At 36.0% G+C, this 16,459-nt stretch overlaps 1 protein-coding gene across 1 annotated transcript in view; it reads left to right on the top strand.

The window, feature by feature from the left end:
* The window catches only part of NUDCD1 (NudC domain containing 1), an 86,208-nt gene that overhangs the window by 39,334 nt on the left and 30,415 nt on the right, over positions 1-16,459 (top strand). The window contains exons 6-8 of the mRNA XM_082600714.1: positions 2,345-2,549; positions 5,696-5,840; positions 10,539-10,664. Of these exons, the coding sequence (XP_082456840.1) occupies positions 2,345-2,549; positions 5,696-5,840; positions 10,539-10,664 (476 nt within the window). The remainder of the gene's footprint in view (positions 1-2,344; positions 2,550-5,695; positions 5,841-10,538; positions 10,665-16,459) is intronic.

The raw sequence follows: 16,459 nt of genomic DNA on the forward strand, positions 1-16,459 counted from the left end.
GCACTCTTTTGAGTATGTATACTGGTTTCATTTTCCATAAACTTCAAGAAGACTGATATTATCTATTACCTATTTGGTATTGTCATGATATTATAAATAATGATATTTTCTTTGAAGACCTAATACAATCTCTAGAGATATAGAAAGGTACTCAAAGCAACCAACAATGGAAAAAATTATTTAGGTGTTTGTATAGTTTTGATGGAGAGGGGAGTAAGAAAATTCTGGCTTTCTCTTTAGTCTATGTCCATGGCCTTAATTTATACTAAAAGCTCATGTGATTTTGAAGGTTCCTCCCATCCCCATATCTGGCAGAAGTTATATATTGCATGATTATTATGTATAAACTGCCTTGTTAATGTTTGTGGGAGACGAGGGATGAGTAAAACATTTCTTACCTTAGAGAGCTTATAGTATGTTTTTTAAGCTATATTTCAAGCTTTTTCAGTAAATTTTTATTAAAAGTACTTCTAAAGGCAAAAGATAGAGGATCTGAGATTTGAAGGAATGTGATGCAAGTTAGATATTACCCCGAAGTAACAACTTTATCCTAAAAATTCATGCTTTTTTTTTTTTTTTTTTGGCAGTACGCGGGCCTCTCACTGTTGTGGCCTTTCCCCTTGCGGAGCACAGGCTCCGGACGCGCAGGCTCAGCAGCCATGGCTCACGGGCCTAGCCGCTCCGCGGCATGTGGGATCCTCCCGGACTGGGGCACGAACCCATGTCACCTGCATCAGCAGGTGGACTCTCAACCACTGCACCACCAGGGAAGCCCCCCATGCATTTTTAAAAATTTTATTTTAATTTATTTTATTTTTGGCTGCGTTGGGTCTTCTGTTGCTATGCGTGGACTTTTCTCTAGTTGTGGCGAGCAGGGGCCACTCGTCTTTGTGGTGTGCGGGCTTCTCATTGCGGTGCCTTCTCCCGTTGTGGAGCACGGGCTCCAGGCGCGTGAGTTTCAGCAGTTGTGGCTCGCAGGCCTCCAGAGTGTAGGCTCAGCAGTTGTGGTGCATGGGCCCAGTTGCTCCGCGGTATGTGGGATCCTCCCAGACCAGGGCTCGAACTTGTGTCGCCTGCATTGGCAGGCAGATTCTTAACTGCTGCGCCACCAGGGAAGCCCGCATGTTTTATATTTATTTCTATATTATCAAATTTGTTAAAAGAAAAATTTTAATATCAGATAAAAGTGACCCTTCCAGGAGACACACCATGCTTATGCTATATCTTTCAGCATATCAAGTACCCCCCCAAGTTTTAACATAAAACCACATGAAAATAAAAAGAATAATAACCCACATTTAGTGAGAGTTTATAATATATTTAGCTAACAGAATTGATATTAAATGTTTTACATGCATTAACTCATTTAAATGTCACCAGTCAGTCCTAAGAGGTGTGTAATATTCTGTTACACTATTTTACAGATTAGAAAAATGAGGAATAGAGGTATAGTTGTGTATCAGAATTATTAAATGGTTGAACCAGGATTCAGACCATGGACTAGCCAGCTCTGGAGCACTAGTTCCTAACAGCTCTGTTACATTCCTTTCTGATGAGTGGATAGACAGATTAATGTTTATGGATGCCATTAAGCAAATATTTATTCATTTTGCATTTAAGCCCTATTTTCCTACTTCCATGGTGATAGTATGATGGGTCTAAAAGTGTTTCTTTAGTAGATAGCTTTTTAGGGCACAAGCTGAGGAGTTAGAGATGGTGATGAAGGGAGGATTCTTTTATTGGGAACTTAGACAAAATATACTGACAGCCCTTGAATTTGCTATGAAATTGCTTTCATGTTGTGAATGAGGTAGAATAGCCAATACTTTATAAGGAGAATATCTTTTATTTTTGTGTGGACATGTATCCCACCAAATAACAGTAGTCTCCTGTATCACAGAGTTACTATATTGCCCCAACATTGGCAAATCTAGGCTGTGGTGAAAGTTTCAGACAGGAGTTTACGACATATTTGGTATTCTTTTGAACTCGGAATCCACTGTGTGTGTGTGTGTGCGCGTGCGTGTATAAGAGGAAGAGGGAGAAGTAGGGAAGTAGGGATACTGAGAGGCAGGAAGAGAAGGAATGGGAATGAAAGAGTTGCTATGATTTGTACTGTATGAATGTGTATCTCTTGGAGCATGAGGTAATCCTGGAACAGGAAAATGTCAAGTAAATTGCTACAACTCTTTTGAGTGAAAATTCCCCATGGAGATCTCTGTGTGTTTGTTCATAATTATTTTTTTGTGAGACGATCACTAGAAAATATGCTAAGATAGGTGTTCTTTTGTATGACCTAGTCTCAGCTTTTTAATTATATAATGCATTTTTCTTTTCCTAAAAGAACCTCTCTATTACTGGCAACAGACTGAAGATGATTTGACAGTAACAGTATCACTTCCAGAAGACTGTACTAAGGAAAACATTCAAATACAGTTTTTGCCTGATCATGTCAACATTGTGCTGAAGGGTCAGAGGTTTTTGGAAGGAAATCTCTATTCATCTATTGATCATGAAAGCAGTACATGGATAATTAAAGAGAATAATAGGTATTTTTATAGTTTTATTTATATTTAAAATTTTATTTTTTATTATTTCACTTTTTCCTTCTTCTCTTTTTATACTTTCTGCAGTGGTTACATCATAGGGGAATACTACAATAGGTCCATCAGTATTGCTGATTATTTTTCTTAAGATAGATTAAAAATGGAATTACTGTAGTTAAGATTAAAGATACTATTATAGTTATTGTTTATATTATACTGCAGTGCTTTTCATTACCAGCTCTGGATACAATAATAATAATAACAAACAATAATAATCAATAGGTGAAAGTGGTCATTTATTTAAATTTGTGCTTTTTAAACTTTTTAATAGAAATAATTTTTTTCTATTAACTTTAATTTGCTAATTAGTGGAATGCTACTCTGCAATAAAAAGCAGTGAACTACTGATAGACATAATATGAATGAACCTCAAAAACGTTACATGGACTGAAAGAAGCCAGAGACAAAAAGTATGCCCTGTGCAATTCCACATAAGTGAAGTTCTGGAACTGGCAGAACTAATCTATGGTGATACAAATCAGAACCGTGGTTACCTCTAGGGTGCAGGAGGATTGACTGGAAAAATGCACAAGTGAACTTCCTGGATGTTTCACTATCTTTATTGGGTTATATGGGCGTATGCATTTGTCAAACAATGAACTCTACACTTAAAATCTATGAATTTCATCTATAAATTACACCTCAGTAAAAAGAATATGTAAATAAAAGGTAAACAAAGGTTGTGTCTTATAAGACTATAATCCTCTGTCCCAACTACCGTTCCTCTTTGTAAATCTGTTGTTCCAGATAATTCATTCCCTAATCATTTGGATTAATAAAATTAGTCTCTTTCATTTTAGATCAAGTCTTAGTAATTATTGAATTCAGTGATGGTTAATGAATGGTATTAGGCACTTAATTTTTTAAATGGTCAAATTTTGTCAGAAGTGGGTTAAAATTAGATATTTTTATTAAATATAATTCTTGGTTAGTGGTATTTTACCCATCCATGTGAGTCTTGATGTGACTCTGAATTCTGCTAGTCTAAGAAATACATATCTAGTTCAAAATTGTTTTTAAATTAAGCAGATACCCTGAAATCATTTTATTAATGGAGAAATTTGGTGACTTGTTATACTTTTTAATGTATTATTTTAAAAACTCAATATCTGAAAGGTTCTTTCAAAAATATTTTATATTTCCATATATTCTATTTAAACATATCTTACTAGTGTGTGTGAGAGATGAGGATAGCATTTTTAAATTGGCAAACCAGCTGGAACATACTGCTAAATATAAGTCATCAAGCAGTAACCCAGCCAAGGTTTAGGAGAAGAGCTGGACCTTATGCAAATAGTTTCAGCATTTAACACATGAATATAGACCAGTATTCTTTTTTCATTAAATTTGAGGTGCTTGATAACTATTTTATGTTACAAAAGATAATTACAGTGCTATGTAGGTGATATCATTGGTTTAAAAACACATGATTTTTTTGTACTTGATTATATTATTCATCTCATTTTCAGTAGTTAATGTTCCTGTAGTTTTGGAAGGATTTGTTTAACTAATCTGTAGTTTATTATGTATGGGGCTATGTGTTCCTTTTTGCTTGGATGGTAGGATGTGATTCTAGTTTTAAAATGTAGAAATGCATTTGTGCTAAAAGAGTAACATTGACTAGATATGCCAATTTAATGATGGTTCATAAATTCTTTATAACTAAAACTGTATGAACTCTAACTTCTTTAGGTAGCAACTGACTAAGAACAGTATTTATGCATTCTGGTCACTAGGTACAAGTTCTTTAATAGTTATTTACATATATTTTTTCAGAGAGGCAGAATAGTGCAGTAGTGAAGAACATGGACTTGGAGCCAGACTGCTTTACTAGCTTGTGACCTTGGCAAGTTACTTAACCTCTCAGTGCTTTCTTTTCTTACTTGTAAAATGGAGATGATAATAGTACTTACTTTATTTGTTTGTGGTGAGCAATAAATGAGTTAAAACATGTAAAGTGCTTAAGATAGCACCTAGCTCACGGTAAGCATTAGGTAAGTATAAGCTGCTGTCATTATTTTTATTATCATCATTATCATCATCACCATCATCATCGTTCAAGATAGCTTTCTCCTTAGAAAATGTAACTAAATCTGGGCATTATTGACCATGGTGGTAGTTTTTAATGCTAATGATAGGAACTCATTGCATAAGAAAGATATTATTTTGTATAGTCTCTTAAAATACAAGAAGTTTTAGAAAATTTTAAAGTACTGTAATTAATTCATGAGGTAGTGATAATAGCCTTGAAAAAGAATATCTGATAAGTTTGCATGTTCTATTTGATAATTACGATAATAGTTACTATCGTGTTCTTGCAATTGTTTCCTTGCAATTGTGTTCCAGGGCATGGGTTAGTATGGCCCACGTGTACCAGAGATGGCACATGGAAAAGGTTGCTTTGCTGTGAAACAGCTACCACCAACACCACTCTTCTCTGTATTATAGCAACAGCCAGCTTACCTGGATTTCCTTTCCTATTCAAGAGGCACATGGGCAACTCCCTATCCCATGTCCACAGTCTGCCCTGACTCAGCTCTCTCTCCCCTTTCTGCTGCATCAGTCCTTAATTTTAGTGTTCCCCAATGGGTCCTTTTTTTATTGATTTAACTAACCTTCCTGATATTTAGGTTAATAATATATTTTGGCTACTGGTTTGTGATAATGAAGGTAATTGTTGGCTCCACACACAAAGAGGTACCTTTAGCTATAGGCCCTTTCCAGTTAACTTTATGTGCCCCCCCCCACCATTCCCCAGTGAAATAGCTCATAGATTCATGCTGCTTGCATTTTTCTATTACTGAAGATTGGTAACACACAGCACACCTGAACTGCAGCAGTACTTTCTGAGTGGTCTTACTCTTTCCAATCACTCCAGTGGTACCTTCTTGTCTATTAAATCTATATTGTTTACCCTTGGATGATAGGTTTTCCATCATATGCAGAATGAAAATGAACATGATTTTTGGTAAAACATCCTCTGGACATCAGAGGGGTAATTTCTGTGGAAGATTCTTCTGTTTGGTATTGGTTGTATAATTTGTATAGTTGCTTAATGTAACATTACTTTTCTCATCTTAAACTTCTAGCTTGGAGATTTCCTTGATTAAGAAGAATGAAGGACTGACATGGCCAGAGCTAGTGGTCGGTGATAAACAGGGGGAATTTATTAGAGACTCAGCCCAATGTGCTGCAATAGCTGAACGTTTGATGCATTTGACCTCTGATGAACTGGTAAGCAATTGCAACAGCAGTGTGACTTCCCAAGGATCCAGAAGTATGTTATGTTAGGATTATACCATGTTTTTCAAACATTATTTTGCTTTTCCTAATGTAAGAGACAGATTAGGTATTACTGACTAGTGTTTGAATATGGCTTAAAATTCTAATATTTATTCCTTATACTGTGTGAATATATATATGTGTGTGGGCATGTACATATAGGGTGGGTGTGCATGTATGGTTGTATGTATATATGTATCTCTCGCTCTCTCAATATATGTACAGAGAGAAGAAAGATATACCCTCATGCACTCAAAAATCCAAGTATAACTTTACAGTTGGTCCTCTGTATCTACTGCTCTACATCCTCAGATTCAACCAATTGGGTATTATATATTTCTGTAGTATGTATTTTAAGTGGACCTTTCCAGTTCAAACCCATGTTGTTCAAGTGTCAACTCTATCTCCGTGTATATCTATATTCTCTTTTAGAAGAATTGACTGACCAAAGCTGACAGAGACAAAAATTATGATTTTACCCCCTACCTTGCTAATAATCTACATGTAGTCATTGAAATTTTCTGGGTGCTCTTAGAATATCACAAGGGGTGTGTGTGTGGGTGTGTGTGTGTGTGTGTGTGTGTGTGTGTGTGTGTACATATAAAACATACAACTATGAGATTTTTGTTGAGTATGTTCCTACTCCGATAACATTTAAGATAATGTTAAGAATTTGAACAAATACAGCAATACACCAGAACTTCAGTTATGTTCCTTTACCAAAACATATCAGCAAATTTAAAATATCTGATTTATTGCCATCTGGAATTATAACAATGAGGAAGATTATATAAAGAAGTATTTATACTGTAGGGTTAGTTGCATCCTAAGGTAGAAAGGAAAGGTTAGAATATTGAAAGTAAATGTCTCTGACAAAAGAAAACATGACCAAAATGGAGAAACCAAGTTTAACATTTTCTAGCATAATGGAAAATTTCAAGAATCACTGGAATTCATATGTATGACTATAAAACTTTGATTTCATAGCCCACTTGTTACAAGCCATGCAGACTGCATTGCTCTGTGTTCATTCAATATTCAGCAAGTATTTATTGTGATAGGGCTCTGGGGATATAATTATAGTAGTGGGGGTTTGTTTTGAGATTGTAGATAATTGCTACTAAATGTCTTTTAAACTTGATGATTTCAAATGAATATTCATATATATGAGTAAGTTATTTATGCCTAAACACTAGTGTGTTTGTTACTTTTAAAATAAAAAACAGAATCTTGTCATCTCTAACTGAAGGCACTTTTGTGTTTTTCAAATCTTTATACTTTTTCTTGCCTTACTGCATTGATTAGAACCTCTAATCCACTGTAAAATAGGAATGGTGAATAGTGAAAGCAGATATTCTTGCCTTATTCATGATCTTGGGGAAAAGACTGAATTTTCACTGTTAAGTATGATGGATTCTTTTTATCACTTTGAGGAAATTTCCTTCTATTCCTAGTATGCTAAGAGTATTTATCATGATGGTCATGATGTATTATTCTTTTTTACATATCACTGGTTTGGTTTACTAATATGTTATTGAAGAGTCTTACATTTAGGTTTGTGAGGAATATTGGGGCCTAGAGTTTTTGTTTTGTTTTGTCTTCTTACTGTCTTTATCTACTTTTGGTATCTGGGTAATGCTGAGTTCATAAAATGAGTAGGGAAGTGTTGCTATCTTCTATTTCTGGAAGAGATTGTGTAGACTTGGCATTATAGCTTCTTTAATGTTTGATAGATGTTGCCAGTGAAACTATCTGGACTGGAGTTTTCTTTTTTGAAGGTTTTAAACCATGAATTTAATTTCTTTAAAAGTTATAGGATTATTTGGGGCATCCATTTCTATTGACGTTATTTTTCCTTTTTTTCCAGTTTCCAATTTCATTCATTTCTGTTATTACATTTATTTCTCTCTTTTGCTTGCTTTAAATTTATTTTGCTCTTTTTTGAAAGTGAAAGCTTAGATGATTGATTTTTTTTTTTTAATTTTATTCATTTATTTATCGCTGTATTGGGTCTTCGTTTCTGTGCGAGGGCCCTCTCCAGTTGCGGCAAGTGGAGGCCACTCCTCATCGCGGTGCGCGGGCCTCTCACCATTGCGGCCTCTCTTGCTGCGGAGCACAGGCTCCAGACGCGCAGGCTCAGTAATTGTGGCTCACGGGGCCAGCCGCTCCGCGGCATGCGGGATCTTCCCAGACCAGGGCTCGAACCCGTGTCCCCTGCGTTGGCAGGCAGATTCCCAACCACTGCGCCACCAGGGAAGCCCCTAGATGATTGATTTTTGACCTTTCTCCTTTTCTAATGAAAGCATGTAATGCTATACACTTCCTTATAAATACTACATTAGCTGCATCCCCAAAATTTTCTGCCTGTTTTCTTAATCCCATTACTCACTGATTTGATTTGATGCTGGATTTCAGTTTTTTGCATGGCTGGTTTATTCTTTGTTTGTTCTTACTCCTAGGGCGGAACTTTTCATGAATCTCAACTGAAAGTCTGGAATGTTTACCTGGGTTTCTCCTCCTGTGTGGGCCCCGATCTCTAATTTTTGTCTCCCAAGCACTTTGATAATTATCAAAACTCAGCTTTTTAGCCCCATATCCTCTGCTTTCCACTTGTCTTTTTCAGCTCAGCTTGAAACAGCAGATAACTCTAGGAAAGCAGCATAGTCTTGGGTTCTCCTTGCTATTCCCTTTTCTCTGTAATCTTGTCCTGTTAAATACTGGCTGCTTTGTGTCCTTAGCTTTTCATCTTTGCCCTCCCATCTCTAACATATGGGTGATTGAAAGGAGAAGGGAGGGAGGAGTGAGGAGGCTGCTTTCTTTTCTGCTGGTTGTATATATGTTCTTGAGACACTCTGACAAAATGGCCCCAGCTAATTGCTGGAATTACCTTCTCAGCCAGCCACTGCAACCAGAATTGTTTCATTGGTACTTAGAAAGGACAAGACAACCACAGCTAGCTGGCTCCATATCCCAGCTGGAAAATGGACAGATTTGATAATGTCTGTAACTTCCAGACATTTAGTTTCACAGACTCTCTAGTCCTTTCATTAGGTTCTCAGTAACATGACTGCATTTTGGCAAACTAGTTGTGTGGACATTTTATCAGTTGTTATAGAATTGTATTTCTGTTATATGCATGTGAATGTATAATTTATCTTTTAAGTGATCCTTTTTTACTCTTTGAGGGATATAAGACCAAACAGTGATTTTTGCATTCAAACAGTGAACATATTAAAATTACTTTAATGAGTCCATTTATCTCTACTTTTGGCATATTTTTAACTATACCTCTGTGTTTTTGTTTGGGTGGATATTTGTGTGTGTGTTTAGTGGTTGTTCTAGAGTTTATAGTATACATCTTCACCTTATCACCATCTATCCTCAAAATATATCACTTAACTCATAATTTAAAAACTTTACAGTATATTTCCATTCCATCCTTTGTATTATTTTTGTCATTTTATTTCTATGTTATAAACTTCATGATATGTTATTATTTTAACTTTAGTCAGTCAGTTTTCTTTTAAAGAGATTAAAAATGCAGGGTGAAAAAGCCTTATATTGATCCAGATATTTGTCATTTTCTCTTTTTTACATTCCTTTGTGTTGATTCAGATTGCCATCTGGTGTCATTTTTTTCCTGGGTGAAGAACTTCTTTTGTCATTTCTTGCAATGTAGTTCTGCTGGATAAATTCTTTCAGCTTTTGTTTGTCTGCAGAAATACATGATTTCCTTCTTTTAAAGCTATTTTTGTTAAGGGTGTAAGTCAGTGCTGACAGGGTTTTTTTCCCTTTCAGAACTTCAAATATACTTCATTGTTTTCTGGCTTGTGTAGTTTCTGATGAGAAGTCAGCTGTCATTTGTAATTTTGTTCCTCTGTCAGTAATGTGGTTTTTCCCTCCTGTAACCACTTTTAAGATTTTCTCTTTATTACTTAGAGAATAATTTCATTTTTCTCATTTTCAGCAATTTCATTGTAATGTGACTTGCTGTGGTTTTTTTTTTTTTTTAATGTTTGTTATGCTTGGGGTTCTTTGACCTTCTTTAATCTGTAGGATTATAGTTTTCATCAAATTTGAAAAAAAATTGCCATTATTTCTTCAAAATTTTTTCCATTCTTCTTGCATTCTTCCAAATACTCATATGTTAGACCATTTGATATTGTTCCACAGGTCACTAGGGTTCTCATCTTCTGTGTGTGTTTTTATTTTTTGTCTTCTCTGTGCTTCATTTTTAGATAGACTCTATTACTATTTTAGATAGACTGTTACATTTTAGATAGACTGCAACTCACTGGTTGTCTTTTCTTCTGCAATGTCTAATCAGCTGTCAACCCCATCTAATATTGTTTTCCATTTCAGATATTGTATTTTCATATCTAGAATTTCAGTTTAGTTCTTTTTTATATCTTCCATATTTCTCAATGTGTTTGTTTTTCTTTACATCTCTGAGTATATTGAACAAGTTTATAATAGCTGTTTTCATATCTTTCTCTGCTGATTCCATCATTTTATCTTTTTTGTGTGTTTTTAGGGTTTTATTGGTCATGAGTCTGAATTTTAATATTTAATTATTGCTGTAATCTTAACATCGTTGAGTATGAAGAAATTCATTCTCTTGTTGTTATTTATTTTCTTTTATGGTCTAAGAATCCAAATCCAGATAAAGGTAAACCTCCTTGTAATGCTCAAGAGTTAGAAGAATGTGATATTTTCTTTGAAGAGAGCTCCAGTTTATGCAGATTTGATGGCAGTATATTAAAAACTACTCATGTGGTAAGTTATTTTATTGATAATGATATTTCTAAAAATTTGTGAATAAATAAAAGTTATTCAGATGAGATGATAATTGATTTACTAAATACTATTTTGCAAAGACAGCTTGATTGTCAGTTACTGGCTGTGATGTAAGTTTCTTCACTCCCTAAAGTAGCCATCTTTTTATACCATCATCCCTAATTAAACAATGTTGTATGTTTGGCACTACTGCATATTGATATCTTTCAGTGGGCTTTTTTTCTGTGCAGTTTTTCTATGTGTAGTTGTGCCTGTAATATATAACAACTTAATATCTAACTTTCCTCTCATTCACTGTCCTTTCCTAACTTTTTTTGGATACTTAACATTTTTTTAACTAATGTCTGGGTATTACAATACTCAAAGGTGTTATAAAAATGAGCATTTTTTTGATTATACCTATGTAGACAAATGAGGTGGAATGGCATAAGACCAGTGGGTAGAAAGAGGTGTCATTCAAGCTTGTACCAAAATTACTTACTCTTATGATTAATTTCTGCATCTGCTTTGCTCTCCTATAACTAACTAACTCCAATAATTTCTAAAAAGCACAGAGATGACATTTTGCTTACCACTGTGTACCTAATACCCACCAGAGGTTCTGATTCTGATAACTGCTTAAAAACATATTTTTAGACTGATCTCTTGGTGACAGTCATAGAAATAGAAATTGTTTCAGGTGCATCTTGGATCTCAAGAAATTTGCATACACTTTTATGTTTCCCTTCTTTGTCAATCACTCCTCTAACTGAAGAGTAAACAGAGTTCTTGGTCATATTATATTATGCAATCTGGGCATTGATCCAAAGCCCAGATGATCAAAGTCATTAGATTTTTTTAGGCGTTTTCTTTCTTAGATATTGTTTAGTTCTGACATAATCCCATAGATTGTGAGTGAAGAACCATTACACAATTACTCTTACTGCCTTGGGTTAGCTTTTAGAAAATCATTCTTAAGTGTGACTGATGAAAGACTCTTCATTCTGACTGACTGTAGATTATTTATTCTTGAAGAATCTGGCCTTTCTTCCTAAAGTTATAGTCTTAGGAGCTATAACTTTTAGGTACTGTTTCCTGCCTAACTTTTATAGGAAGACATGTGATCTTAGATGTCGTAAAATGTTATTGTTTAAGCTTAGCTTCTCCGAGAATTTCATTTCATTTTAGTATAGCACTACTAAGTAGTATTGATCAAGTAGTTTAATGTTGGTCACTGAGAGGCATCTAGTTAATGATACCTCTCTTTATTTGCTATGTTTAAGCATACTAAAAATTAAAACCAAGGAGTCACAGAAGGGGATCAAAATAAAACATTTATTATTTACAAATAAGGGTACAAAAGCCCCATCTGCTGACTAAATCCTAGAATTTAGCAAATTTAACCTTAGTCACAGGCAGTGCCAAACCAGATCTGGCTGACCCTGGTGGAGCGGTGGAAACATCTTATTTTCTGAGGCCTCTAGCTCCTTAGAGGAAGAAGTTGATACTACTTATATACTTAAATAAATATATACTCTCTTATATTTTTCTGAGCTTTGTTGAAGTTCTCACTTTGTTCATTCTTCTCCCAAGCTCAGTGGGCATCTTTATGACCATTATTTTGAACTCTTTATCAGTTAATTCACTTATCTCTGTTTCATTAAGGTCTCTTTCTGAGGTTTTATCTTATTGCTTCCTTTGAAAGATATTCCTCTGTTTCTTCATTTTCCTTGACTTGCTGTGTTGGTTTCTATCCGTTAAATAAAGCAGCCATCTTTCCCAGTTAAAGACGTGGTCTTATATAGGAGATGAACCTTATTGTTCAACTCTGTCCCTAGTTCTTAGTTGCCTCTCAGACTTTGTGATTGTCCAAGCAGCTTTTTTTTTTTTTGGCTCCGAGTAGTTGAGGGTGTGCCAAGACCTGTTAGTGTCCCAAAACGGACGATCTCAGTCAGCACCTGAATTCAGGCTGGTTGGAAGCCAGACCCTCAGGCATCAGGTTTTGAAATACACAAATGTGTACAGTCCTGTGGGATCGCAAACTTAAGTCAGTCCCACTGTCCACCAGAGCCAGATGGTCTAGAGTTATACCCTGGGCGACAGTCGCAAAAATTGGGGCACCAGATGCGTATGCAAGCTCCTTTCCTGGAGATACCAGTGACTTAGAGTAAGGCAGAGGGAACGTGCAAAGATGGCAGTCACTGGCCTCTGTCCACAGAGAGCAGCAGCACCTCATTAGGCCTCTAGATATGTGTCACACCAGAAGCCTACCACTACTCTGAAGCTTTAGGACGAGCAGAGAGGGTTTTTTCACAGAAAGACTGGGGGTGTGTTTCGGTCTGCCATCCCCGTTGAGCCCTGTAGTGGTAGTCAGCCAGGAACTGTCTCTAATTGCTATAGTCACATGGCACCAGGAATGCAAGCCCTACTGGCTCCCAGAACCAGGCAATCAGTGAGCATCCCCTGGGCAGAAACCACAAAAATCAGAGCACCAGATGTGTGTACAGGGTTCCCTCTGGGAGATTACTGGTGCTCTGAAGTGAGGCAGAGGAAGAGTGCAAAAGATGGCACTTACTTCTCTCCCTGAAGTATATTTCAGATGTGTGTTGAATTAGATGCTTGCCCCTCCTTCATGGGAGGAGGTGAGTATCTTTCAGATCTTCAGTATCTTTCTATATTGCTATCTTGAACCAGTATCTCAATTGAGTTAAATTTGAGGCCAAAGTTTCTTTTTATAATGGTAAGCACTTTGATTTTTCTATCATTAGTCATTTTTTATGAATATAGGCAAAGATTCAGTGAAGTAAAAATGCATAAACATTGATGTTTGGGAATAAGTGGAATGGTAATAACTGGAACAACAATTAAGTACTAAGTCCATCTTCTTTCTGAAGACAGATTTGGGGACTTCCCTGGAGGTCCAATGAAGGGGGCGCAGGTTCGATCCCTGGTCGGGGAACTAAGATCCCACATGCTGTGTGGTGCGGCCAAAAAAAAAATAATAATTTAAAAAGTAAAAATAAAAAATAAAGACAGATTTGGTAGGTCAGTGTATTGTATGAAAGTCAAGGTCTGTCTGGTCAAATGTAGCTTGTTAAAAAATAGTTTCTTGGTGTACCTAAGAGGATACCAGTTGGCATGTCATTGGGGAAGGGAATGAAGGAGGCTCCAATATTGTGGATATTCAGTGGTACATCCATTTTAGGCATCAGATAGTACTACATGGGTAATTCATACTCCTTTCTGCAGTGTTTACTTCAGATTTATCTTCTTGATTTCATTTGTCACGACTTTGGACAATTTGAAATTACCTGTACATGGAAAGGTCAGTATATGTCCTTAATTTAGAAGAAAAAAAATACTGTAACAAAAAGGTCAGAACTCTATATTGTAAATGACAGATTTTCCAAAATATAAAATTCCCTGAAAGAAATGTAAATTAGGGTTAGAATTTGGCATTTGGAAAGTAAAATGTTAAATGAATATATGTAGCAGCAGAATAAAAGAGAAATATTAAATTTCAGAAGCGAAGGAGAAAAGTAATAAGATGTGATCACTGGGGTGTAAAGCTCAAATCAGAATTTAGATACAGTTGAAGATGAATTATTTTTGCTTTTATCTAGAGCTGTGTTATCCAAAATATTAGTCACTAGCCACATAGCTTTTGAGCACTTGAAATGTGGCTAGTTTGAGATGTGCTGTAAGTGTAAAATACACAACAAGATTTTGAAAACTTAGCATGAAAAAAAGAATGTGAAATATATTATTAATAATGACTTTTATATGAATGTTCATGTTGAAATGATAATTGGTTATGTTTGGTTAAGTAAAATACATTTATTAAAATGAATATATCCCATTTCTCTTTACTTTTTAATGTGGCTACTAGAAAACTTAAAATTATGTATTCGCCTTGCAGTTTATTACTGCCAGACAACACTGATTTATAGAGATCAAATTAAATATAGCCTTGAACAATCAAAAGATGATAGGATGTTTTTAAAAAATTACAGTGAATTTTGCAGATCAGGTGGTATTCATCATTTACTGCTTAAAACATGAGAGTGAAACAGCTGAAAAGAATATTTGTAACTTATAAACTCACTGAGACAGTAAGCAGAGGAAGTAGAAACAGGAAATAATTTTTAGGTTAATGTCACTAAGAAAGGTAGTAGAAATGGCATGTATTCAGTATACTAATTCTTTCAAAAAGATATTAAGAATAGGATCAGAGTTTATAGAGGAAGGAAGTACATTTAGAAAGTATCTAAATCAGTGGTTCTCAAGCTTTTAAGCTCCTTGAGGTACTGAATTTATAATTTACTTGATTATATCAAATTTGACTATATTAGAAATGAAGCTATGTAATAATTTCCCTGCCTTCATGCTCAGAGTAGGTATATATCTCCGTAACAGTGCCTGAAAGTGGGAGGAGACAAATCCTAGTGCTAGTTGTTACTATGGGATGGACCTGAGGCTCACCATTATGTTGGTGAGGAGGTATTCTCTTCTGGAAGATTTAGAAACAACCAGAGCACCATTCAGGCAGCTGTCCATGAACCAACCACCTTTCCTGGAAGCAGTCTGCACCCCTCTCCCCAAGTCTTCCTAATTACCAGGCAGTAAAATAGAGGGCCATTTGTTGCCTGATTGGCCATACAATTTGGTCAGCGTATTTGCTACCAGTACCTACAGACTTACCTCAAATTGTATAAATTGAACCATAAGGCCCTCATATTTTTTCTTTAAGAGAGCCATGTCTCTATCAGCATCCCATCTTTCTCTCCAAAATCGCAGTGCATTTGAGATTTTTAACTTTCCCATACACTAGCAAGTTAGCCTGCCATAGTTTCATAGATGCTGGTAAAAGCCATGAGACTCTTGGGTCAGAAACAAAGGACAGTTTATTACTGACAGCAGTAATATTAGCTAGAGTATCAACATTTGGACCAATTCCCAGTGCCCCAATTCCCACAGTGTAACATGGAGATGACCAGAAAGCTTGGCTGACCTTGCTCAGGAGGGAGAGATTATGTTCATGCTACTGGACAGTAAAAAAAAAGCCTGCCTTTTGCTCTGGAGGGAGACAGTTTACCTTCCACAGTTGTTTGCTCTAAAAACACCTTGAAGTAGTAGTCTAGAACACATTAGTGCTTCTGCTAGAAAGATGTGCAGAAATGAAAGAGTCCTTAGGATAACTGTCTCCCTGCAAGTTAATGTTCAGGTATCACAGTAATACTGGTGTCATAATGCGTGTGATTCAACTGAAAGCACTTCAGTTTCTTTCAGGGTTATGAGAATATAATGGATAATGTCAATTATTTGCTGCCAATGGTTATTATTGAAATTACCTGTGACGGACCTATTTGAAGTAGTCTTCAATTCCATTTTTACCTTCTGTTCTCTGAAAGGAAAGATAATTTTAATTGCATATCACATATTTCTTGATTCTTAACGTTTCTACACAGTTATCAAGCCCTCAATCCACTAGAATTTAGCCTTTCCCTTGAGATATCAATGAGATTGTTACTTGACTGACAGAATTTTTTCTTAGAGCATCTCTACAGGAAGAAACTCTTCCTAGAAGTTTTTTTTTTTTTTTTTTTTTTTTGTGGTACGCGGGCCTCTCACTGTTGTGGCCTCTCCCGTTGCGGAGCACAGGCTCCGGACGCACAGGCTCAGCGGCCATGGCTCACGGGCCCAGCCACTCCGCGGCATGTGGGATCTTCCCGGACCGGGGCACGAACCCGTGTCCCCTGCATCGGCAGGCGGACTCTTAACCACTGCACCACCAG

Source organism: Mesoplodon mirus, assembly GCF_964341445.2.
Source record: "Mesoplodon mirus genome assembly, chromosome: 16".
NCBI lineage: Eukaryota > Metazoa > Chordata > Mammalia > Artiodactyla > Ziphiidae > Mesoplodon > Mesoplodon mirus.